The sequence below is a fragment of the Antennarius striatus genome, chromosome 8 (genome assembly GCF_040054535.1).
Source record: "Antennarius striatus isolate MH-2024 chromosome 8, ASM4005453v1, whole genome shotgun sequence".
Classification (NCBI taxonomy): Eukaryota; Metazoa; Chordata; class Actinopteri; order Lophiiformes; family Antennariidae; genus Antennarius; species Antennarius striatus.
This window is the reverse complement of record NC_090783.1, coordinates 1034071-1059469: the sequence shown is the minus strand read 5'-3', so window position 1 is coordinate 1059469 and position 25399 is coordinate 1034071. Positions and strand designations below refer to the sequence as shown.

Sequence of the window (25399 nt, the reverse complement as noted above, 5' to 3'; positions counted from 1 at the left end):
AATTATACAAATTAAAGGATGATTGGTGTCAGAATCACAGCTCATTAAAGTTGATTTCATTAAGACTGAATCAGAGCAGTATGGATGCGTATTTATACCGAAAAGGAAAACAGTAGTACCTCGAGTAACGTGTTATTCTAGATACAAACAAAAATCCTGGACACCACCACTAGTTGGCGGTTGGATACGACATCAGTGAGACCGGATCTCGTTCTCGTTGGTGGAGTAAAGACGTAGCTCGTGTGTTCTCATGATTTTTGGCGTTTCTTTTCATTCTTAATCATTGTTTAGGTAACTTATATATAATTAATTATACACAGGTAAAGTCTGCGTGTTTATTGGTTGATACAATTATGTTGTTTCTTCATACTTCAGGGGGTTTGGGCTATTTTTACAGGCTGGAACAGATGAAAATGATTTTAGTTATTCTAAACAGTGATTGTTCTTTCATTTACGAGTCCAGTCACGAAACAGATTAAACTCGTATCTCCAGGTTCGGCTGTATTTCTCTTTGCACCCGTCCGTTTTAGCATCGCTCTGCTTCTGCCTCCGTGGGTTGGATATATTTTCCTTCCACTGCCCTTGAGCGAAAACCTTCACTTTCTATTGCACTCCAGATGACAATACAGAGACGGAGGATCTGTCAGCAGACACACATCCTTCACTTCCACAAACACCTTTTTTCACAACCGATTTAACACGACATCCAGCGGAAAAGCACAGGTTCTACGTTACGCCTGACCTTTAATGTCATCCAACTGCAGCTCGCAGGCGAATACCAACAGACATGAACTCCTGAACGCAAAAAAACGAGAAGGAAACGCTCAGAATCTCCAGCCGTGGTTGGATTTCTGAGAAAAACAGTCAGAAAACAGTCAGACAGGAGTTGCTGTTGTTTACAGGTGAGGAAAAGTTCAACAGTAGAAAATGCTGGAACTTCCCAAGATCTCAAAATGCGTGTCTGTAATAAAATGAAATAATTTGGCTACTGTTTCTGAAGTAGGAGAAAATATTTCTAACATGTGACTTTTTCTGACTAGGGCAACAAGGTGGGTGGCGCTTTCGTCGCACAAGGTTGTGGGTTCGAGTCCTCTCTGTATAGAGTTTGCGTGTTCTTCCCGTGTCTCCGTGGGTTCTCTCCGGGTTCTCCGGTTTCCTCCCACCTCCAAAAGCCATGCGCTTCACCTGGATTGGTCGGTCCCAAATTGCCCGTAGGTGTACCTGAGTGTGTACCTCAGTGGGTGTGCGTCCTTCATGTGGTTCAGTGTCCAGAGCGTCTCCCTGCCTGTAGGTCCGCTGGGATTGCCTCTAGCAACCCCCGTGACCCACGAAAGTGGAAAAATGATTGGAAAATGAATGAAGGAAAGGATTTCTGACCTTATTCTGAAAATTCTTGGAGGCATAATTCTAAATAACGATCCTGTCGATAAGGAAGCGGACGCATGACGCATCAGTCAGTCGGTGGGGGTTGGGGGGTAAACGGCTTCACGTATGCGTGCAGGAGGATAAATCACCTGCTGTGTTTCCTTTATATACAGCAGTTTGATTCATGAGCCTCAGACGCCGCGCGGCGTCCCGCAGGACACGTGTTTTGTCCCGCGGCGTGTGGCTCAGTGTAGTTGCCGCCGTCTCCGTGACGCGTTTTGACATCACCTGACTCGTCTGTGGAAGCTTAATGGACTGCAGAGCACTGATTTAGTGGAGGTATGTTTCTGTATTCACGCAGGTGCTCAGGTTCATTTATTATTTAGCGGGACTCATAAAACATGAATGCTTCAGATCACAGCATGAGCTCCATGCTAATGATGTCAAAAAAAAGAAAAGAGAACGTTTTAGAAACGGCAGTCGGACTGAAAATGGATGGAAAGCAAAAAATATGAATTTAATGATTAGGACACATCTGAAAATCTTTCCATTACTGTTTTTAAAGGTGAAGCTGGTCTGGAATCAGCTGTATAAAAACATTCATGCTGTTTCTCTGTTGGCGATTTATCCAAAACAGGAAGTCCTCAAGATATGAACATTCGTAAATATGAAAAAAAAAAAAAGGATGACTGTAGCTCCCCTTCCTGCCACAACCCCCACCGAGCAGCGAAACATCAACACCCCATAGATTCAGATTTCACTTGTCATGTTAACATGACTCAGAAAATCTCATTATAGATAGAAATTTAATAAATAACTTGTGAACTTTTCAACTTACAAACAACCTCTAGGAACCTGTTGTGTTCGTAAGTTGAGGACTACCTGTACTTTAAATCCTTTAACTGCATTTGTTTATACCATCAATCTTCTGATGTTTTCTTTACTCATTTTAAATGATTTTTAACGCATTTCTTTTATTTTTCGAGGCCTTTCCAGCTGGAATAAAGACTTCATTTCCTACCAATGTTACCAGAGATGCTCAATATTCTCAAGGACGGTCAGCTTTTGATAACACAAATCAATCAGCAGACAGGATCAATATCTCTCTGTTTCGCTCGCCCACTCGTTTTCTCGGTATTTTCCTGTTTGTTGTCTATTTTTTGCTCGAGCACTCCCTCCATCTCTGCGCCGCACTGATGTTTTATAGAAGCACAGCTTCCAGCTTGATCTGCGCTCCAGCAGACATTCATCTTCATCACCCCCCCCCCCCCCCGCCTCTTCATCGCTCTCCTCCCCCCGCTCCCAAAACTTAAGGCTGTCTTTGATTCCCGCCTGGAAACGAGCTGATGAAACATCCTCCATGACTGCAGAGACGAGATAGCGGCGATGGACAGACACTGGTGCTAAAACTGGGCGGTCTCTCCCATTAAAGACGCCCAGTAGCAACATTCACTGAAGCCTCTATGGTTCCTGCAGTCTACGATCTTAAACCCTTCTCTCTGATGACTCTGACCCTCCTCTACTCCTCCACCGCTCCCTTTCTTGCGCTCTTTCATTTTTCAATCACAAATCTCTCAAAAACCCTTCACGACGTGTCTTTTCTCTCTTCCACCTGTTGGATTGCGACTTTTCCTTGACTCCATCTTTCATCTCTGATGGATGTCTTCCTCCTTTTATGTCGGGCGTCTTCCTCGCACACAGCCAGGCTGCAACCTTCCTCTCACATATCGTTGCAGGTGGTGAGGAGGTTGCTAAGATACGCCGCTGAACTTCACCGTGGAGATGCTTCGGATATGACGGCAATGGACCAGTGATTGAAACCCAACGAGTTATTTCTGTGTCAATACTAGAAAATGTGCACGAGGTCACCAACGCCCCCGCCGCACATTAGAAGTTCAATCTGAAGCAACACGAACCTCATGAGGCCGGACTTCACAAAAACACCGATGTTATTGGCTCTGAAGATGTGGTTTCTGATTCCAGCAAGTCATTATTCATCCTCACCTCAAACCACCTTGAGTTTCTAATTTGTAAAATGAACTTTAGGTCCCAGAATGCACAAAAAAAATCAGCATCCGTCCTCTGAATGGAAGCAGCGGCTGAGATTCCTCCACAACAAACTGAAATATGAGCTAAAAGATGAAAAATCTCAAATATTCCATGTTTGCATTTTAACCCGGGAGCTAAAGAGAGTTCATTCATCATGGGCCGGATCCAGACTCCAGCTGAATGCTAATGCTGACCCACGTCTGCTTCATATGCAAATAGACAACTGTTTAAAAACAGATTTATGAGATGCTAGTAACAAGGCTAAAACCTTGTGTAGAACGTTAGCAGGGCTAAGACTCACCATTAGGAGAGAGTGCGCATTCCAGGAACGACACGCGATTGAGGAATCCTCGATCGAGATCTATTAATTTTATTATTTACGGTAATTTAAATTTTTATGAACCCTCTCAAACCACCTTCTATCTGTATTACCTTTTCCCACACTCTGATAGACTGTTTGAAGCACTTTTGTGTCTTATAAAAGTCCGAGACAGATTGAGCCCACCAGTACCACCCCCCATCTATCCATCGTCTGGGGTTCCTTTCGTCCTCCTTCCACTATACAGTCGTCCACGCAGCTGTAATTGTGCCTTGAATTCACCAACAACATGATGGGGAACATGTATGAAGACAGCCTGACTTTCTGGTCCCCAATCCAGCTCCAGCATCAAATGGTCTACCTGTAACCATAGAGACACTGACTCTATCTGGACTACCTGACACCCTGTCTCTCTGTCTCTCTCTCTGACCCTGTTCTTACCTTATTTTTATTTCTTTTCCACCCAACCGGTCGAGGCGGACGGCCGCCCAAAAGAGTCTGGGTCCTGCCCGGAGTTTCTTCCTCAATGAGGGAGTTTTTCCCACCACTGTCTCTGATGCCCTGGAGGGTTCAGTCGGGTTTCTCTGTCTGTTAGAGCGCTTTGAAATGTCCGTTGCCATGATTAAGCGCTATATAAATAAAACTAGATTGATTGAAGATAAAACCTGTAGTGAGCTAGCAGAGTCAATACTCAGCCTTATAACAAAGCTAAAACCTTCTGTAATGAACTAGAGAGCCAAGACAGCCTCTTAACAAGGCTAGAAACTTCCTTAGCAAGCTAGCAGAGCCAAGTCTTAGCCTGAAAAAAGCTTAAAAACTTCTGTAGCAAGCTAGCATAGCTAAGATTCAGCCTCATAACAAGGCTAAACCCTTACTTTTACTGTAACGGGTGTTCGTAAATGTAAATGTAACGTACTCTAATGATCCCCGTAGGGAAGTTATTGGTTAGTCTTTAGGATGTAATGGTGGATGGAGAGAGGCGTGAATGAAGCAGGTCGCTGTGTTAAAAACAAGCCCATCGATACGTGTGGAGAGCTTCTCATGAAGCCTGAAGCTAACGGCTCTACATTCTGATCCGACTGGAAACACAGCAGAGCCCCTCCTGCGACTCTGTGGATGAATATTTAACAATGTGGAGGAGATGGAGGGGGGGGGGGTCTATAAAGAGTGTCTGATGTGAATAATGAATGGCGAGCGTCGCAGGGTGGCACCGTGTTTACCGACACACGACCCGCCGCATTCATCAGACGCTTCCTCCGCTAATGACAGGAAGTGGAAGCTGGGCTGAGTGAAGCGGGTCGACCAGGTGAAGGAACACCTGGAAGCAGATGTGGAATCTGTGTTAAACAAGTCTGGTTGTTTTCCAGATTATTCACGCTAGTAGACACAGAACCGGTGCTCTAATGAGGGATTTAGAGTTCTGTGATTGGTTGAAGCTCCAGCTGCTTCCTGAACCTCGTCTGAAGGCACCTGAGCCTCCATCCAAACCCGTGAGGACACACCCGTCATGTTCCTCCAGGGATAACGTCTGACAGCCGAGATCAACACCTACAAAACAGCCAGATTATTTCTGGTGGCACCGTCTCCTGGGGCAATTGATCAGGACAGGGGGGGTCATGATGGGGGTGATGCAACGGAGGAGCAAGAAAGAACCGGGGATGAAACCAGGCAGAAGCAGAATAACTTTCCATGTCATTTAAATCGAACCAGGAGATGTTTGGATGAGCTTTACGTTTTAAATCCAACAACTGGATGCTGGTTAGAAGTTACCTGCTGCTGGTTACCGCTGTGCTTTTATTGTGGTAGGATGTCAGCGCAGCATTTCTTTCTTCTCATTTACGAGGGGTAAACATGGGCAGTCCTCTGCTTCTGAAGCCAGAAGGAAGCCGACTCCATTCAGGCTGTTTGGGTCACCAGATTGTGTTTAAATGTCAATAATGGCGCCCCGTGTGGCTCTGCTGCCGGGTCAGAGCGTCCTAAACAATGTCGTTGCGCAAACGGGTTCAAACGGAGGGGTTGTTTGTGCTTAAATGTGTAGGAACACGCTTAAAATTGTCCCTGCGTCGCTACAAAGACGTTTAAGCAAAGCTGACAGTCGGAGAAACTTTGTCAGCTGGCTTTTAGAGAAAAACATTTAAATTTTAATGCAGCATCTTTTCAAAATCTCTTCTTCCAGTTCCTTTGGATGAATCGGCCTCATCCAGACGTCACCATCCGCGCCGACGCGTCCCATCTTGTTCCTTATGAACCCAAAACTTTTTGTCAGGAATATTTTTCGACTCATGTTTGCAAGATTTCTTATTTGCAAAGTGTTTTTAAAGGCGGCCACGTATTCCTCCGCGTGACGCTTTTATTTTGGGCGGTTTGAGTCGTGCCGAGTCTCCATCCCCCACAGGAGCCCCACGGAGCGTTCCAGTCCTCACATGTTCACTCGTTTTAATCACAACCACCAATTCTGAGAAGAAATCAGGAGTTTTATGTCCCCCTTTCCAAAGTTATGTAACCAGTGACAAAGAATGAGATGCAGAGATGAAGAAACATGAGATCCAGCTGACCCCAAAGGATTGACAGCTAGTCCTCAACATACAAACACAACTGGTTACGACAGGCTGTTTGTAAGTTGAATTGTTTGCAAGTCGTTATTTATTAAATTTCAATCTATAAGTTCATTTAAAAATCACTTTTTAATTCAGAGACGATTTTTGGAGCTGCGTGAACAATGAGGTGCTGCCCCCACAGGGGTTGTGGCAGAAAGAGGAACTGCAGGTTGATAGTCAAGGATTTCCTGTACTTAACTGTAGTAAACGCATGTGAACCTCCTCAGCCAACAAGAAATACTCTAAATCAAACTTTATATTCCACCACATTGCAGAGTTTATTTTGCAGTCAGGTCAGTTCAGACAAACGATCCGTCGCACACGATCATTACAACTCAAATCCACATGAAAACAATCACATTGCTGCTTTGGCCCAGCAGGAGATCTGGTGAGGGATCGTCACAGGAGGACACGCGTGTTCGTTCGGCGGATTCTGAGCCTCCGGCCGTACGCTGACGACACCAAAGTCTTTAAAAACAAGTTCTTCAAGTTGCATCAAAATATGTACACATACAAAATCTTACAAACTTTATTGAAAGACCAGCGCCGTCGAAAAGGAAGAGAGAGAAGTCACAGATGGTGAGGACAAACCGCTGAGGGAGGTGAGGGTGAAGTGTTTCATAGAAACGGTGTGTGTCCAGCACACACAAAACATAGAGTCACTCACATACGCACACACACATACACACACACATACACACACACACATACACACACACACACACACACACACACACACACACACACACACACATACACACACACACTCCCTGAAGAGGAATGAGGATTAAGGACCTTTGGGGACCCTGGCTGGCTGTCGTCTTTGTAAAAGTTGCGCTCACGTTCGTTTTCACACTCGCTCACAAACGCTGGCACCACGGAGGCTTCAGACGGACGGAGAGTAGAAAAAAGACTCGGAGGGAAGCGGCGGCGTTTATTCTCAGCCGATGGGACTCCATTTTCCAACCGAGTCCACGTTTGAACCCGGACCAGAGCTTCTACGGATGTTTGCTGGGCTGGAGGTGATGGGACTAACCTGCCCGTATTTAAAGGCTGCTGGTTGGTGGTCGCCGGCCCAAGTGGGCGTGTCAGAGAGGGAGAGGGGGCGTGGCCAGGAGCCGCTACGAGCACTTCCACACACACACAGCCAGACTCCCTCCGAAGAACATGTAGAGCAGGTTCTTGACTTCGTGCGTGACCTCGAAGCCGAAGCCTTCTCCGATCACCACGTGCCAGGAGCTGCCGAACTTCTTGTCCATCGACTCCTTGATCATCTTGGCGGCGCTCTGAGGAACGAGGAGAACCAGCATCAAACGGAACGATCCGAGACGTACCAATACGTACAAGTCAACAGGAAACAGCCAATAAGGAACTGCGTGTGTGACGAACGCTCACCTCGTTGTTGGTGGCGAACTTCTCGCAGGCTGTGACGCAGAGCTCCATGGTCTCCACCCGCATCTCCTCTGGCATATCCGTGTGCTGGTAACAAACACGCCAGTTAGCACGCAATTGGTTCATGCTACGTGAAGCTACGTAAAGGAGCCGCAAAAAAAGTGAAGTAATCATCATGAATTCAGATATTTAACGTTCCACAGGGAAAAATCAACTAAACAGCAAAAGAAAAGCAGCAAGAAAGTTGCTCAGTCAAACTGAAGCCCCGGGGGCCAAATGTGGCCCTCCACATCATTTTATGTGGCCCATGAGAGCATAACAGGTCAGAGTGTCTAAAAATAAATAGATCAAAAGTGTGCTTTAACCAAAACTACATTACCCACAATGCCGTAGTTAAGCCCATTTTAACTTTGACAAAAAGATTTTGAACAAAGTTAATGTCCTAACTTGTGTTTGATGTTATTTTTCTTTATTCACTGAGTTTGATCCTTGATTGATGGAGTTCTGTGGGTTTAATAACCTGACAGATTAAAAGGATTCATGTTATATTTATGTTTTTTCTGTGTATCTGTAATGTTTGTAACTTGAATAAGTAATAACTTCAGAGTTATTTAACATTAACGACTAGTTATTTATTTTACATTACATGGAGTTAGTTACATTTATTAGTTCCATCTGACAGTTCATGTTTCAGCCTCATCACTTTGTTCACTTTAATGAATCATCAGGATTAAAAGGTATAATAAATATAAATTACAATACTCGACATCCTTCTACCCATATATTCACTGGTAGAAGGATGCCGAGTAATTATTATAATTTATATTTATTAAAAAAAAATTATAATAATTATTAATACAATAGATATAAAATTATATTAATTATAAAATTATAAATTATTTTAATTATAATAAATTATAGGTGTATATATGAAATGATTCCAGTGGGAGGCCGGAGCTAACGGGGACCCAGCGGGGGAACCAGCGGAGCCCCGTCCCGCGGGTCCCCCGGTGGAGGAGCCCGGGTCCCGCGGGTCTCACCCGGATGAGGGGGAAGCTGTGGAGCCTCTTGTAGTCCGCCTCGTCCTTCTTGCCCTCTCCGGTCGCCGCCATCCCGACTCCTGCGGACACAGTTCACACATGCTAACACCGGAAAGCTAACGCTAGCCAACTCCCACAGCTGACAACATTAGCATGCTAAGACCGGAAGGCTAATGCCAGCTAACCCCCGTAGCTAACGACACTGTAACTAGGTAGCTCCACTAGCTCAACATCGGCTAGCATGTGGTAGCATCTGTTTATCCGGTTGTTTTTAACGGTTTGTTTTTATTATGTTTTGATGACGTCACGGCTTTTTACCGGAAAACGGATCGAAACGAACAAACGGAAGCAGGTCCTGACTAGCTAGTTAGCTTAGCTCGGATTTTCAGCTCAGAACCGGATCGGTTCCGTTAACCGGCGGGTGATCCGGACGCGTCGTGCCGTCGGGCTCCGGTCGGTGCGCAGCGGCAGACGTGAGACCGTGAACGGGAGCGACTTACCAGGCGTCAGTCCAGCGGAAAGTTCGCTGCTAGACTCCCGTCGGTTGTTAGGGAGACATCTTTAACAAATGATGTCAGTACATAGAAGGCCCCTCCCACCTCAGCACAGCTCTATTCCTATTGGTTCAGAGATTGCCAATCAACCGGAAGGAAGCCAAGCCCATTTTGACTCAATCTTTATTTATATTTAAGATTTCTTTTGTTTCTTCTTTTTTCTAGTCTTTTTAGACTCATTTGAATCCTATCTCTCACAGTTTTTTTAAATTATTAACAGCATAAAATAATTTAATAAAGAATAGCATAAAATAATTTAATAAATAATAGCACAAAATAATTTTATAAATAATAGCATAATATAATTTAATAATTTCCCCAAGGAGATAAATAATTGAATTTAAATTTCATTTCATTTCATTGAAATTTAATTTTAATTTTAGTTTAATTTCTTGATTTAAAATTAAAATGTTAAAGTAATTTAATAATTTCCCCAAAGCAATAAATAAAGTATGTTTTTTTCTTGTTCTTTTTTAAATCTTTTTCTTCTTCTCCTCAATAATGATAATAACAATATTAATATTAATTTATAATATTTTTAACCATGAGAATTAACATTGCAATTTGATTCTGATCTGGAACAAATATATATTCACCATCAAGAATGGATGCTGTTGCCTCTCAGGCATTAACATTAGCGGTGCTTTAAAGCTCTGAGGAAGGTGCAGATATTTACATCCATTATTTCCTGCATTGTTTACTGAGTCCATAAAGTCGGTATAAGTTGTTTAGTTTTTATATTATGCATGTAAATCATTATGTTATTCCCATAAGATCATCAGATGCGCACACAATAATAATTTATTCCAATAAGATAATAATGTGTGCACAAAAAAACGTGTTCCCACAGGACAGGAAAACAAACGCTCCATCGTTTGCATCCTGCTGTCCTTGAGTTTATAGTTTATTGATAAAAACTAGAAAAGTGACAATGATTTTTACAACTGGTGAATGTGGGTGTGTGCACTCCGCTCAGATCGAGTGTTCCACGTCTCAAAGCACACCGAGAGCCTCACAAAAAGAAGTGCTGGATGGCAGGAAGGAGCGTCAGAACCAGCTGGAATAGATGGAGGAAGGAGAAAGAGCTGCTGCTGACAGCAGCCGCCAAACCTGAAAGGATGAGCAGAGAATAAAAGACAAGAGGAGGTGGTAGCGGTTAAAAAATAAAATAAAAAAAAGAGGAGACCTTGAGGGGAGTATTCATTCATTCAGACGGGAAAATGTTCTATCAACATTTTGTGATTGAATCCTGAACAAAACAGAAGATTCTGAAGCTCTTTGGGGGAAAAAAAGTGAGAAAACTTGTCTGAATGACAACGATGGGGGGGTCAAAGGTGAAGGACCGAGCAGCTGAGGATGAGGAGACAGGGAAGGGAAGAATACATCGGAGATCCGCTGTCGAGATGAACGCCGATGAGGAGGATGAAGATCTGCAGCGAACACGGATGTGTTGACGTGTCGGGGGTCACGCCAGGATCCCCCCCACGAGACGTAATTAAACTATATTAATAATTCATCCCCCTGTTGGGTGTGTGTGTGAGCCCTGATGGAGATCAGCGATGGGAAACCTTTACCGCTGATTCACCCGCTGACAGGCCCGGCGAACGCTGACTCAGCGTTTGATGACTCATCAACGATTTACTCATCGGCTGATTGGTCGTTCGGTCGCTGATCAATGAGTCGCTGCAGGACGGGGGAATAATTCATGTAGTTTATGCAAATGCTGTTGCATCGCGTTAGTTTTTATTGTCGTCAGCAGTTAACACACACACACACACACACACACACACAACCATGAAAACTAATTTGTGGCGTTTGAACTCACATCATCGGCTTATTTTTTTTTATAATAAACTGTTTCTTGGTCACCTAATAAAACATTTTTGCGTTGTGAAACATGAATAAAAGAAATGCAAAAAAATAAAAAAGAATCTATTGTATCTGCTGATGTGATTTAAATGATATAAATTTTGTAAATACGAACAGGAATTGTTAATTCTAGGGGTTGTGTTTTAAAGAAACCTGGAAACTCATCCATTTCTCTGCAGCTGATCTGTTTGAAATCAGATCTGAAGGTGTGATTCATTAGCTTTTAGTCGTCAGAAGCTAAAAATGTGAGCAGGTGTTAGAGCGAAGACAGAAAAATAAACTAAAATCAAGCTGAACCAGTAAAAATAGTCCCTGTTGACAGGAGGTTACTCATCACCTCAGTCAGCCGACGCCAGGAAGTGTGTGTGTGTGTGTGTGTGTGTGGGCAGGTGAGGAGTCACGAATCAGCGCCGTCTTCATTCAAACGCTGAGTAATCTATTACGTCTGTGGGATCAGACGTTGGGTTTCACCGACAGAAGCGACGAGTCGTCAGAATTTCCTTTATTTACAGGTTTTAATCCACCGAGTTCACAGCAGAGAGAAGAACAACAACGACAGGCAGAGAGAGAGACAGGAGACGGTCACTAGTGTGTCGGGCTCACCGCCCATGCAGGCACTTTACAACAAATCATAAGGGGTGGGTCATGAGGTCAAAAAGGGGAGGAGCATCAGCAGGAAACACATTCAGTGTCGTCGGAATCAAACCCTGACGTTTGGGCAGAAAGTCAACGTTAACGTTTGGTTCAAATATCACGCAGAGATGTTTGATCCACCATCGTTTCAAATCGAGTATTTGTCAAAAAAATAACTTTTTTTTAAAATTACATAATAGTTGTTGTTTTATTTCCAGAGCTAAGATCCCTTCATATCGTGTGGAAATCTGTCAAATAAAATTTACATCCCCAGTAAAGTGACTTTGGATCTCATTTTAATGGCATTTATAAATAATTAATAGCTATTTTAATCTTTCTTTTTTTTTAAAATTCCTTCGATAAACAAGTCTGGAAACATTCAACAGTTTCACATTTTAAATTATTATTTAAATTTATTTAATCTAATTTAAATTGTTTGATTTGTCAGTTCAGGTAATAACAGAGCGTTCCTGGAATAAATAAAACTTTTCATTTGCCTTTTTTTGGATGCTTAGAACGCAAACTTTTGAAAAAGACGAGCTACCGTTGCCATGGAAACGATGACATCACTGTCCTGCTTTGCAGCGGCGAGACTCGACTTTACTTCAATAACCCTGATCTGGCGTAGATTTCCTAAAATCGTGATGGTGGTCAGACTATGAGACGTTACACCGCCCCCTGCTGCCCTGGAGTCCACATTACAGCAGAATCGTCTTAAAAACACCCAACTTTATCAGAATGCAAGGAAAAAACGGGTCATGCAAACGGGTCTCGAGCGTAAAACAATCCACTACTCGGATGTCGGTGTCTGAACGGCGCTCGGATGGACATCAGGATTTAATTTCAGACGCAAAAGTCGGGAAAACAGCCAATGAAAAGACGAGGGAGGTGGAGCAGACAGACAGAGCAACATTAGCTAAGATACATCACACGGTTCACATTAATAAGACCACAATACCGTGTAGAAAATGTGAAGGTACATAAACGCTACTGGACGAGTTCATATACAGTTTCAACTAAGAATAAAACATCATTTTGCTTCCCGAAGTGCTGAAATCAATAACTTCTACGCATGAAACACGACCAGCTGGACACGAGACGAGCAAAGACCAAACTTTGTGTCCCTTTTTTAGTAGAAAGACGAAACCCTCGATAAGTCATCTTTAAGATTTCGCCCCGTATGCCTGAACCACCTTCTTCAACCCGTGGCGTCTTTGTCGTGCCACAGGTTGACCCACCCGCAACGTTTTAGTGCAGCTAAACCGGCTGTAAACACATGAGTGTGGACACCAACACCAAAGACTATACAGACGCGTCGCTCTTCAAGACTCCGTCAACCGTTCAGTCAACCGCCAGCCTCCCATCCGCAACTATACTGCAAACCCCAATGTGGAACATCGTTATACATCTGCTAAAGAATGTGCTAAATCATAAGCCACCTCCCTCCCCGTCGACCTTCACTGTTTGGGGCTGGAGGGGTTGGATCGGTCGGCGGCATGACACGGGTCCAGGGACTCCTTCGTGGCGCCGCCGTAGACGTCCACGTCGTGGTCGGTCCAGGGGGCGATGTTGCCCAGCGCCGAGGAGCTGCAGTCGGCCAGGGCGGCGACTTCTGCGGGCTTCAGGACCCGGTCCCACAGGTTGAACTGGGAGAGTTCACCCACCAGCGCCTGGGAGGCGTCGAAGTGTCCGCCCAGGGTGTCCTGGGGGGGGAGGGTCGAGAAAACAGAGGGGTGATGTCACATCGGTAGCATGGATAGCCAGGAAGTCACGCTCTGATGGAGGTAGCTCAATACAGGTGGTCCTCAACATAAGAACAACACTGGCTCCATGATGTTATTTGTAAGTTGAATTGTTCGTAAGTCGTTATTCATTCAATTTAAATCTATAACCTCCATCTGAGGTCATTTAAATGTATTACTACTCTAAATACTGTAGTAATCTCATTACTACTCTAAATACTATAGTAATGGCATTACTACTCTAAATACTATAGTAATGTCATTACTTCTCTAAATACTATAGTAATGTCATTACTACTCTAAATACTATAGTAATGTCATTACTTCTCTAAATACTATAGTAATGTCATTACTACTCTAAATACTATAGTAATGTCATTACTACTCTAAATACTATAGTAATGTCATTACTACTCTAAATACTATAGTAATGTCATTACTTCTCTAAATACTATAGTAATGTCATTACTACTCTAAATACTATAGTAATGTCATTACTACTCTAAATACTATAGTAATGTCATTACTTCTCTAAATACTATAGTAATGTCATTACTTCTCTAAATACTATAGTAATGTCATTACTACTCTAAATACTATAGTAATGTCATTACTTCTCTAAATACTATAGTAATGTCATTACTACTCTAAATACTATAGTAATGTCATTACTACTCTAAATACTATAGTAATGTCATTACTTCTCTAAATACTATAGTAATGTCATTACTTCTCTAAATACTATAGTAATGTCATTACTACTCTAAATACTATAGTAATGTCATTACTACTCTAAATACTATAGTAATGTCATTACTACTCTAAATACTATAGTAATGTCATTACTACTCTAAATACTATAGTAATCTCATTACTACTCTAAATACTACAGTTCTATTCACTCAGACTGACCAGAAACAATTCCAGGTCATTAAAACATCCCATAATAAATAAAATCCAGGTTCAGGTCGCTCAGAGTTCAGTTGTTCTGATTTTACGCCAGTTTAAAAATAAAACTGTAGTTTCGGTCGTTTCTCTGGATTAACGTCTGTCCACCACAGATACTGGACTCTAGAAATCACTAGAAAACCGTTCAGAGTTCATGATCTCATGTTACTGTACAATAGATCAGAATAAAAACACGTAATCATATTAAAATACGTACGTATAGTTCCGATATCTACAGTCAAGCGTCACTCATGAGACACATGAACATTTTAATCCAGATTAGTTTACGATAAACTTTAATCCTGATAATTCAATCCTTAAGGAGAAGAAGAAAAACACTTCAAGGAACTCTCCACCAGTTCTTAAAATCATCAACAACACCTTCGGCGCGGTAGTCGGGTATTGCGCATTTGTTCGTATGTCTGAATGTTCATAAGTTGAGGACTAGCTGTAGTGAAACATTTCTATCTTCTAGCTACTTTAGCTGCGTTGCACGTCGGCCTCGTGGGTTTTTCTTCCTGCAGGTCTGACTAACCTCTGCGAGCCGTAAACCTTCTGTTTATTACGGCGGATTAAACCTCGTAAACTTTAACACACTCCATCACAACCCTCTGAAGACCAGGGGGGAGTCAACGGGTGAGTAAACACCTCCCTCAGTGGAGCAGGAAACTGAAGCTGAAGCTTTATCCATACGTAGAAACGCAGTTTAGATGATTCCCCCAAAGCCAGATTAGAGCGCTGATCCCCAGCAGAGGAATTCTGGGAGAGATTTTCTCCTCCAATCATGGGCGAGGAGGACAGGAGAACACCCATCATTCATGAACACAGTCCTCTAATGCTGGGGGGGGGGTCTGAATTCATAACGGGCATGTGAGGTGGGGGGGTTTCACTAATGGATGATAGTTAGCAGATCCATCCATCCATCATCCATCCATCATCCATCCTCATCCATCCATCCTCTCACCTGTTCTTGCCCCAGGATCAGGACCCCCCCTGGTTTGATGGGGTGCCAGGCAGCCAGCCCCTCCCCCCGGCCCTTCATCTTGCCCCCCTGGTAGGCCTTCCAGACGCCGTCCCTCAGGGTCCAGCTGACGCAGACGTGCTGCCAGGCGTCCTGCGGTAGGACCAGAGGCAGCTGCGCCACCTGCAGGCCAGAGGAAGAAGTCAGAACCCGTGGAGGAGAACCGGGTCAGGAGAACCGGGTCAGGAGAACTGGGTCAGGAGAACCTTAGGCCAGGCCTCCAGACGAGGTCCAAGTTCTTGTCCTACATTCTAAAGACCACCAGGACCACGACACGCCTCTCTAGCCCCATTAGCTTCAGACTAGACAGCGGTACATCACAGAACACGCCACAGACCACGCTTTTTGTATCGATCGGTTGGACGCCACCGGCCTGCAGCTCGCAGAACGATGGCATCCAACCAGCGTTGTCATGGCGACAGGTAGCCGTTTTTTTCCCTGGGAATAAATCGCCACGATCAGACGGATGGTGACGCTCCTGAACGGAGAACCGCCGCTAAACCTCTAAACGACATCACATCCCCGTTGATACGGATGCTGTCGTCGTGGTAACAGGTCGCCCTGACGACAGGAGCAAACGTGCAGTCCGTCGTTTGCTTTAATGAACCAATTAGAAGCGCCCGTTAAGCTATCAACCTCCAGCGAACCTCCCCGGCTCCTCCAGGAGACTGTCCCCCCTACCTTGTCGTTGATGAGCAGCTCCACCGGGTTGTGCACCCCCTGCAGCAGGACCAGCTCGTTGGGCTGCCCCGGCACTGAGTAGGAGAACGGCGTCCCGATGCCCCCCTCCCGGGCCTTCAGCCACACGCAGGCGGTGAAGGCGTACATCTCGCTGATCTCCTTCCTCACCAGGCCGTACATGTAGTTGGTCCTCATGGGGAAGGACAGGACGAAGCCCTCGGGGAACGGCGGCTCGGTGAGGGCTGGGGGGGAACAACCCACAGCTCATTAAGCCACTCCCACCTCCCGTGGAGCCCCGCCCCCCCACTGGGACTCACTGTGCTCCAGCTCGGCGACGCGGTGGGTCACGCTGTCGATGCCCTGGTTGATCTTCTGGTGCTGGCCCTGCGTCTCCTTCCTCATGGCCTGACGCTCCTTCTCCAGCATCTTGATCTTCCTCTCCAGCTCCCCCTCCAGGTCCTCCACCCTCCAGGTGACCTTCCCCCGCCCGGGGGAGGGTTTAGACGGGGGTTTGGCGCCTGGGGAGACGGGGCGGCGTCCTCCCGGGGCGGCCGCTCCAGACGGGGTGGAAGCGCCTCCGCCGGTGGGCGGGGCAGAGGCCTTGGCGGCGTTACTGGCGGGGTTGCCCCCACCACCACTGTTGCTGGTACTCGCAGAGGCATCAGTGAGGTTCAGGGCTGCGGGGCCGATCTCCGCCTGGAAGAGGAGGAAGAAGACGAAGGTCACGAGGAAAAGGAGATCCTCAACATACAAACACAACTGGTTCCTAGAAGTTGTTCATAAGTTGAATTGTTCATAAGTTGTTATTTATTAAATTTCAATCTATAGTCTCCATTTAAGGTCATTTAAAACAACACAAGTAAATAAAATACAGATTCTGGTCATTTAGAGTTCAGTCGTTCTGATTATACGTCCGTTTTAAAAAATACACAAAAATTTTTTAATCAAGTTTAAGTAGCATGTAGCATGTAGCTTCCATTAAGAGTATGCTGTTGATGTTGATGATCCACTGCAGGTACTTTAGCATATAGCATGTAGAGATGAATGTTGAAGATGCGTGAACGCAGAGGTGCTGCTCAGCATGGGTTGTGGCAGAAAGGGGAACTGCAGCACAACATTTGGATATGTGGATATGGTGAAGCACGTTTGTTCATATCTCTGAATGTCCCTAAGTTGAGGACGACCTGCAGCTAAACATTTGTAAATTTAAGAACATATGTAGCGTGCAGCTTAGCTTTGGTCGGTGGCGGTGTGAGTTTGTTCATATCTCTGAATGTTCGTAAATTGAGGACTACCTGGTTTTAACATTCATTTTAACAGAAACTCTGCAGCTCCAGTCAGAATACTATAAATATATCAGGACGGCTGTGAATATTTTATCACTCCTAGCTTTAGCATTAATTAAAGTCCGTCTGCTGGATTTAAACACGTTCTTCTGGATTACATCATCACGATTAGTCTCCTTTATTCTATTCCTGTTTCATCATATTCTCATTCCTCTGTCTCTATTTTTTTATAAAAAGGTGGACAATTGGATGAGAAATCTGGTGACGGCGTCGAGGCCCTGGTGGGGGGGGGTGAAGGTGTTGTTGGCTGGGTGAAAGCAGATGATGATGATGATGATGCTGGTGTAGGTGAGACAGCTGCGACGGCGGTGACCTCATGGGGGGGTTGAGGGGGTTCTGAGGCAGGACAGCATCTGGACAGCTGGGATATAAATTCATACCAAAGCACAGCAATGTATGTGTGTGTGTGTGTGTGTGTGTGTGTGTGTGTGTGTGTGTGTGTGTGTGTGTGTGTGTGTGTAGAGTGAGACGTATAGTTAGGCTCATAACACACACACACACACATACACACACACACACACACACACACACACACACGCTGAGAGCCTGACTCCCCACCTCCATCCTTCCTGTCCAGCTTCATCTTTTATTTATGCCTCTGCTGTCAGATGGATTGTGGGAAGGGAGGGGGGGCTTTCAGAGCCAGCAGGTGGGGAGATTTCCCAGGGGTCCATGCGGTGTGAGTGAGATATGAGAAGGTGAGGTGGAGGTAAGAGAGGGGAGTAAAATGAAAAGAGGAGGAGGAGGAGGAGGAGGAGGAGGAGGAGGAGGAGGAGGTTCTGTATGTTTGTCAGGGTGAAGTCGCACATTATTCCCTCCCTAGTTTTTAATCACGTGACACAAGATGTCACCGTTTGTTTACTAAAACAAACGGTGAAACCAATCAATCAATCAATCAATCAATCAATCAATCAATGCCCCCCTCCGCCCGGAGCTACCTCCAGCTTCTCGATGCGGTCCTTCAGCTCCATGATGGCCCGGGCCAGCTCCTCCACCGCCCGGGCCGTCTGCAGCTGCGCCGAGGCGGACGAGCCCACCTCGTCCCCGGCCATGACCCGGCGGCCGCCGCTCCAGACCCCGACGCTCCGCTCCGGGACGCTCCGCTCGTCCTCCAGGCCGCTCTCACACTCGCTCAGCTTGCCGGTGAGCTCCCGGATGGTCCGGTGGTCCATGAGGATCTGGTCGTTCTGCTGCAGCACCGTCTGCCGGAGCTCCTCCGCGGCGGAGCGCAGGCGGCTCCAGTCCTCCTCCTCCGCGGCTCCGAGCGACGGCTCGTCCGCCTGCTGCCGCGGCTCCCCCCGCCGCTGCCGCAGCTCCTTGGCGCCGCACTCCCCCACCGGGACCGGCGTGCAGATCAACCGGGAGAAGCCGAACGTCTTCCCGGAGCCTCCGCTCGACTTCTCCCCGAGGTGGAGCTCGTTGAGCGCGGGCACCTCCAGACCGATGCCGCCGCCGATGCCGTTGCCGCCGCCGTAGGACTCGGCGCCGGTCAGCGCGCCCAGCGGCCCGGGCTCCAGCGGCTGGAGGTCGGTCTCCGGGGTCACGGTTCCGTTCTCACCGGGAGGCGCGGCGCGCTTCCGCGGGTAAACGCTGGCGATGATGCAGACGATCGCGCCGAGGAAGGCCAGGCTCCCCGCGCCCACGAGCACCACCATGAACTTCATGAGGGCTAACTTAATCCGGACTCAACTTAAACCGACCCGTCGGACTAACTAAACTCTACCCGGGAATCTTCCGGTAAGACGTTCACCGGACGCGGTGGCACCGAGCTGTCTGTACCGGAGATGCTGCCGCTCCGTCTCCCCGTTGCTAAGCTGCTCTCCTCCGCGCGTTACCATGGAGACGGTGGAGAGAGAGATGGAGAGAGGAAGGGGAGGCGGGGCCAGGATGTGGGCACGAGTCACTCAGCGCGAAAGGTGAGGCTCCAGCTGCCGCGTGAGCAAACAGGGATCGATAGTGTGTGTGTGTGTGTGTGTGTGTGTGTGTGTGTGTGTGTGTGTGTGTGTGTGTGACCTCTCCTTGTGAATTAATTCGTGTTTCTTCTTCACACTCCTGTACCCACCCAGACACGGGGATACGAGTCTACCCATCATGCATTTCAAACCCACGGGCTCGTGTTACGAACGACTCTGCGTCTGAAGCTTTAACACCCCCCCCCACACACACACACACACACACCACAACCCCCCTGCAGAGACCAATAGCCTAGATTATGGATTAATCTCCAGGGGTGGCTGATTGCTCTCTCACACACACACACACACACACACACACACGGGCCACCACCAGCGCGTGAGTTTTCGATCTATCTGGTTCATGACACGCGTGTGGATCTTGCCGCACCGCTGCTCGTGGATCAACAGCGCCCCCCGGTGGTGCGTTGGGGAACGACAGCAGTGAATTGACTTCGGCGGTGGACGATTCGTTAAATTTCGCGTTAAAGGAGCTGCTGGACTTTTTTTAAGTGGATGGTTTTCTTTAAATCAGTCCCTCCGCTCAGATTCAGGGTCTAAATGATCATCCGTGTAGATTTTAATACCGGAAACAGGTTTAAAAAAGGTTTTCAGAATCCCTGGTCGGTCTCGGTTCTCCATCCTGGATCCCTGCTGTTGCTCTGGTGCGTCTGAATCCACGGTAACCAGGTTAACTCCACCCCACATCATCGACTTGAAGTGGAAAACAAACGCCCACCAACGCCACAGAAAGGCTTTTAAATAGCTTTTAATTCAAAGCCTCACAGGAGAAACACGCAGGAAGCGACGACTGTAACAGGAAACACTGAATACATCATCTGTACAGGAAGGGTTTGTAAAACATGCTTCAGAGGCTGGGATACGTTACAATAGTCTTCGTCCTCCTCATCCTCATCATTCCCATCAACACATTGTACATAATTCATATTAGCATTAAACAAAACTGCAGTCGTGACACATTAAAATCTGCTGGTTTGACTTCAGATCAAACCCGAATTGGACTATCAAACAATAACATTCAAATAAACCAGCATCACATTAACATTATGCATATTTAAAAAAAGTATTAAAATACAGTACAAAGGAAAAAAATGCTTAAAAAGCACAAATTGGTGGAGCGTCTTCATCAATACATTTAAACCAGGATCCTTCCTCTAGTTTCCGTCGGCGCCGCGACAATCTAGCGCTTCAACGTTACGTCACGTAAAAACGGAAAGCAGTTCGGTCAAGAAAGCTAAAGTTTAAGAAAGTCAACGGCGAAATGGGTAGCCAACTGGCGAAATGGGTAGCCAAACGACAAAACGAGAAGTAAAACAGGGAAATGAGAAGCCAAACGGCAAAACGAGAAGTAAAACAGGGAAATGAGAAGCCAAACGGCAAAACGAGAAGCTAAATGGCGAAGCGAAAAGTCAAACGCGAAAACAAGAAACCAAACGACGAAATGAGAAGCCAAACGAATCAAAGGTAGGCCACGGCGTTGAGTTGTGCTGCTCAAGAAGAGATAAAAGAGGAAATAAGACTCACGTCTACCCACCACGAAAGATAGCGAAGAGAAAACCGGTCGGGTCCGAAACGGCGAGCTCGACTGGGGGGGGGCAACTTCCTGTTTCTGACTGCTCCGTCTAAACGGGACGGCATTGATGGTCCGTCTCCGTTTCATTCCTACCAGACGACGGAAACGTTTCTCCTTCTCGAGTCTTGAAGCGTTCCTTGATTTGGGCGTGAAGGAGGCGGAGTCAGGTAGGCGGAGTCAGACCAGGTAGGTGGTGGAGCGGAGCGGCTGTAAGGCAACGCATGAGCAGGATTCTTACGTACTGAACTGCAGGTGCGCGGGGGGCAAACGGGGGATCCAGAGTTGGGTTTTGAGGTACTTCAGGTGCCCCAGGTGGTCGGATCCACCGGACGGCGTCGAGAACTCAGGCGGGAAACGAGCAGCATCCAACGAGCGAAGGTGTGGGCGTGTTCTTCTAGACCGCATTGAGTTTTTAAGTTAGACGGTGAAAAATGTGGCGTCAAGGAAAAACGTTGAAAACGAAACTTCGGGCCAGTTTAGAGTCTTGGCGGACGTCACGGAGTCGAAGGAGACGACGGGCCGGCGGGGGGGACGCAACAGGAAGGGGAAGCGACCGCCGTCGCCTGTCGTTTAAAGGTTGTGCGTGTCGACGCCGACGCATACGGACACGGAGCGGACACGCGTGTGCGTTCAGGAGAGCAACGGGGAAAGGCCTGGAGAACCGGATTGGATCCAGGAAACGGGCGGTCTTCCTGTCCGATGCGTCGCGTTTACCTGCAGGAGAATTCGACGGCGTTAACGTGCAAATAAACCCGTCGCCTCGCGTTTCCACGCCGACCGGCCGACGGGTTGACTTCCTGCCTGAAGGCGCGACTCCGAACGGAGTTCGCTTCTGTCACGTACGAGCGATAGAAAGGGAACACCCTCGGCGCCGACGCCGCCTTCAGGCATCAGTGCTGTGCAAGAGGACGACATATGGCCATTAAAGTCAAAGGGGGGGGGCGTGTTAGCATCCTGTAGCCGTTAAAATGCTCTTTGCTAACCGGCCGGGGGGGTCAGGTTACATTTCTTTAATCGGTAAAACAAACGCACCTTTATGGTTAAAGGTGGGTGGGGCTTCGGTTCTCCTATGGCTCGTCGGAGGCGGGGCCCGAGGCAGCAGGGGAGGAGTCTTCGGGGTTGGGGGAGGCGGGGCAGGAGGCGGGGGAGGGGAACTCCTTGATGGTGACGGTCAGCAGGTTGGTGGTGACGTCGGTGACGACCACGTCTTTGCAGCTCGGCGCCATCTGGGGGTGCCAGTCGGGGTCACCCTCGGCGGGGACGCGTTTGGGTTCGGCCCCCCCGGGGGCGACAGGGGCCTCGGGGGCGACGGGCGGCTGGCGTTGGCCCCGGCGTGGGCGGGGGGTTTCCGTGCATCCATTCGGGGGTAGGGATTGGTCCTCTTCGTCGTCCAGGGAGGACGCCGCTGGGGCCCCGGGGGGTTCGGGGGCCTCGCTGGACGCCGACGCTCCTGCTGGGGGTTGGGATGGAGCGGCGGGGGGTTTGTTGCGCTGAGAGTACTTCGAGGAGGCGGGGCGGGCATCCCGGCCCCCGACGGCGGACCCCGGGGGGGGCTGGAAGGACAGAGGGCCCCCGCACTGGAGCCCGAATGGCTTCCCATACATGGGGAACCCCAGCATCTTCAGGGGGGGCTGGAACGGCCGGTAGGGCGCCTCCCCCTTCTTCCCGATGATGCGATTGCGGGACGGGATGTTCTGGCGCCCCGGTGCCACGTTTCTGCCCCCCCCGCCGCCCCCCCGCCCCGCCTTATCAATGACCTTCAGGTTGAGGATGATGCGACCTCTCTTGACCTCCCGCGGTTTGACGCGGCGGTTGAGGATGCGGACGGTCTCGGAGAAGGGGGAGACGTGCGGGCGGGGGGGGAAGCCGCCGGGGGAGGAGAAGGCGGGGGCCGTGGGGTCCGAGCGGGGGAGAGGTCGCCGGGACATCCGGTGGCAGCGGTGGATGTCCTTCTTCAGCTTGTGGGTGGCGGCGAGGGAGTTGAGTTTGGGGGTGGGCGGCGCCGCTGCGGAGGAAGAGGCGGAGCCTGCGTGATACGGCGAGGAAGAGGACGAAGCAGCGGCTCGGCTAGACGGCGACGATGAGGAGCGGGATGAAGGCTGGCTGCCCCCCTCTCGTTTCTGACGAGCCTGAAAGACGAAAAAAACGAAAGAACATGACGGACGTGTTATTAAACCCTTCACTGAGGCTGACAGGCTCCTGCTTTATTCCAGGCAATAAACAGGGATTAACGTCCAAATTTGAAACCGGAATTAGATAAAACATGGAGATAAAACATCAAATTAGCACCAAACGCACCTTCATGGCGAGGCTCTTGGGTTTGGGCCCCCGCTTCTTCGGTCCGTGCAGCTCCCGTTCCCGTTCCCTACAGAAAGGACGTGTCAGTTTTGTCTGTTTAATGACCCCAATTTTATCTGACGGTAAATATTGAAGTAGTTTGGCAGAAGATTTAAAGATATCTAATCTCAAGAGAGGAGGAGGAACGTGACAACACTCTAAACTACAACATGAAATGAGTGGAAGTGGGTGAAAGAATTCAAATTTGATGCTCGGGGCTGAAATCCAAAGCGTAACCGACGGCGACAGACTCCCAATGAACTCACGACCTCGTGACGGGACTCACTTTTGCTCAAAGCCCAGAATCAGCCTGTCATCCAGGATGTTCTCCTCGGGCTCCCAGGTGCTGTGCCTGAAAACCAGAGCGGAACGCTAAGTTATTTCACACCACAACAGAATTTACCCACATTTTTAACTTCAAGCGAGACGCCTGAAGCGAAAGAGAACCAGGCTTCAAATCCAAAACGTGCCACTTACTTCATCGCCCATCCTTTCCATTTCACCAGGTATTCAAGTTGTCCCTGCAGGAAAAAAACACAGACAGGAGATTTAAAACAAAACAGCTTTGATATGTTCAGGAAAACCTCTTCAATCTGGATCTGGTTTGCAGCATCTTCTCCTGAGATTTACTGAGATTTAATAAAATTTAATCCAACATCCTCATCCTGCATTTTGTCTTTTATTTTTTAGCCCTGAGGATTGTCTGTCAGGTGTGTAAAATGTCACTGAACTGTTTACTCCACGCTTTTAACGTTACCATAGAAACATATATACATGATGTGAACAAGATTTATATATTTATATAAATTTCTATTCATGTATAACTTAAGAAAGAAAAAAAAGAGGTAATTTGGAAACGGAGGCCCGGTGGGCCTGCTGGGTCAAACGGTACCCCATCATGGTTTCAAGGGTCTTTTCCTCATTACCCACCGAAATAAAACCGATATAAATTTTAAAAAACAGCAAAAAAACTTTCCCCACTAGTTTTTGCGTGACTCCAGTGGAAGATTTAGGAGAACCTCCCGCAACAATCTGCGGGGTAACGCGCCTGCAGCCTGTCCTGCGGGTGATAAGCACAACTCCGCTGCTTCACGGGCTGCTGGCGTCCCGGTGTAGCATCAGTTAGCATCAGCTAGCATCAGCTTCTTCCTCCACTCCCACCCCAGCTCTCCCTCCATCTTCCCCTTTCTTTGTGTCGCTGCTTTTATTGCCCCGCTAACTCCTGAATATACGAGCCGTGACGGAGTTAGCTAATTAGCTCCTCGTTAGCCCCGGTTCGCCATTCCAGCCCGTGCGCCAGAAGTGAGGCCTTCACGAGCACCGCGCTGGCGTAGGAAAGGAGCCGCGAGCCGATGGCCCCGAGCCGGGCCGACACCGGCGGGACTTCCGCGGCCGGAGCTCACCTTCCGAACGCGGCGTTTCAGAATGGCTTCCGCGGCGAAAATGCGATCTCCCGCCGCTGAGAGCTCCATCGTTCCCGCCCGAGCTGAAGCGACCTGTGTCCGCGTTCCTCGCTCCAGACGTCGGCCGCTGGTGCCTGTCTGCTCCGTTGGGGCCGAACCGACGCGACACCGACACGGATACACACACCGACACACACACACAAGCACTACAACAACAGCTGCGGCGGCGCGGATCCGTCACGTGACCCGGGCCCGCCCCCTTCAGTCGTCCTGGCAACCGTGAGGACACTCACGAGGATGCGAATAACCGCGCCATAAGAATTCTGATCTGACGGTTCACATTAGCATCCGATTCAATAGCGAATCAGGGGTTATGGATCGATATTTGAACTTTTTAACTTTATTTATTCAGCAATATTCGTAATTAATACATTTAAAAATAAAATTAATAATACAACCAGTCTGTAAATGTCGACCATTTTATTTACCGATCTCAAGAAAACTCTTTAACTTTCTATTTATGGTTAAATTACAGAAATGTTCAGGCCAAAATGGAA

At 47.6% G+C, this 25399-nt stretch overlaps 2 protein-coding genes across 2 annotated transcripts; both read right to left on the bottom strand.

Annotated features, from left to right (window-relative positions):
* Window positions 1-6577: 6577 nt before the first annotated feature.
* Window positions 6578-9378, bottom strand: LOC137600223 (dynein axonemal light chain 4). Its single transcript, XM_068321729.1, has 4 exons — window positions 9263-9378; window positions 8763-8842; window positions 7726-7809; window positions 6578-7616 (listed from the first exon to the last, which is right to left on the bottom strand). The coding sequence occupies exons 2-4, from the start codon at window positions 8832-8834 to the stop codon at window positions 7452-7454; spliced, it is 321 nt and encodes a 106-aa protein (XP_068177830.1). The 5' UTR covers window positions 8835-8842; window positions 9263-9378; the 3' UTR covers window positions 6578-7451.
* A 2945-nt stretch (window positions 9379-12323) lies between these two features.
* On the bottom strand, window positions 12324-25043 carry cbx6a (chromobox homolog 6a). Its single transcript, XM_068321064.1, has 11 exons — window positions 24843-25043; window positions 23917-23960; window positions 23726-23791; window positions 23401-23467; window positions 22177-23231; window positions 21345-21496; window positions 18495-19240; window positions 16528-16906; window positions 16211-16452; window positions 15473-15652; window positions 12324-13521 (listed from the first exon to the last, which is right to left on the bottom strand). Exons 1-11 carry the CDS (start codon window positions 24909-24911, stop codon window positions 13276-13278), a joined length of 3246 nt encoding a protein of 1081 aa, XP_068177165.1. The 5' UTR covers window positions 24912-25043; the 3' UTR covers window positions 12324-13275.
* Window positions 25044-25399: the final 356 nt, after the last annotated feature.

What these genes read in the sequence shown, in the direction of transcription:
- LOC137600223 (XM_068321729.1), bottom strand. Translation starts at nt 8,834, where the DNA reads ATGGCGGCGACCGGAGAGGGCAAGAAGGACGAGGCGGACTACAAGAGG. An exon ending in ACAGCTTCCCCCTCATCCGG is followed by an intron (nt 7,810 to 8,762) that starts GTGAGACCCGCG and finishes GTTTGTTACCAG; the next exon opens with CACACGGATATGCCAGAGGA. An exon ending in AGTTCGCCACCAACAACGAG is followed by an intron (nt 7,617 to 7,725) that starts GTGAGCGTTCGT and finishes CTCGTTCCTCAG; the next exon opens with AGCGCCGCCAAGATGATCAA.
- cbx6a (XM_068321064.1), bottom strand. Translation starts at nt 24,911, where the DNA reads ATGGAGCTCTCAGCGGCGGGAGATCGCATTTTCGCCGCGGAAGCCATT. An exon ending in TCGGGCCCCGCCTCCGACGA is followed by an intron (nt 21,497 to 22,176) that starts GCCATAGGAGAA and finishes AATGCGGTCTAG; the next exon opens with AAGAACACGCCCACACCTTC. An exon ending in CCCCGCGCACCTGCAGTTCA is followed by an intron (nt 19,241 to 21,344) that starts GTACGTAAGAAT and finishes GTTTAAGTTGAG; the next exon opens with TCCGGATTAAGTTAGCCCTC.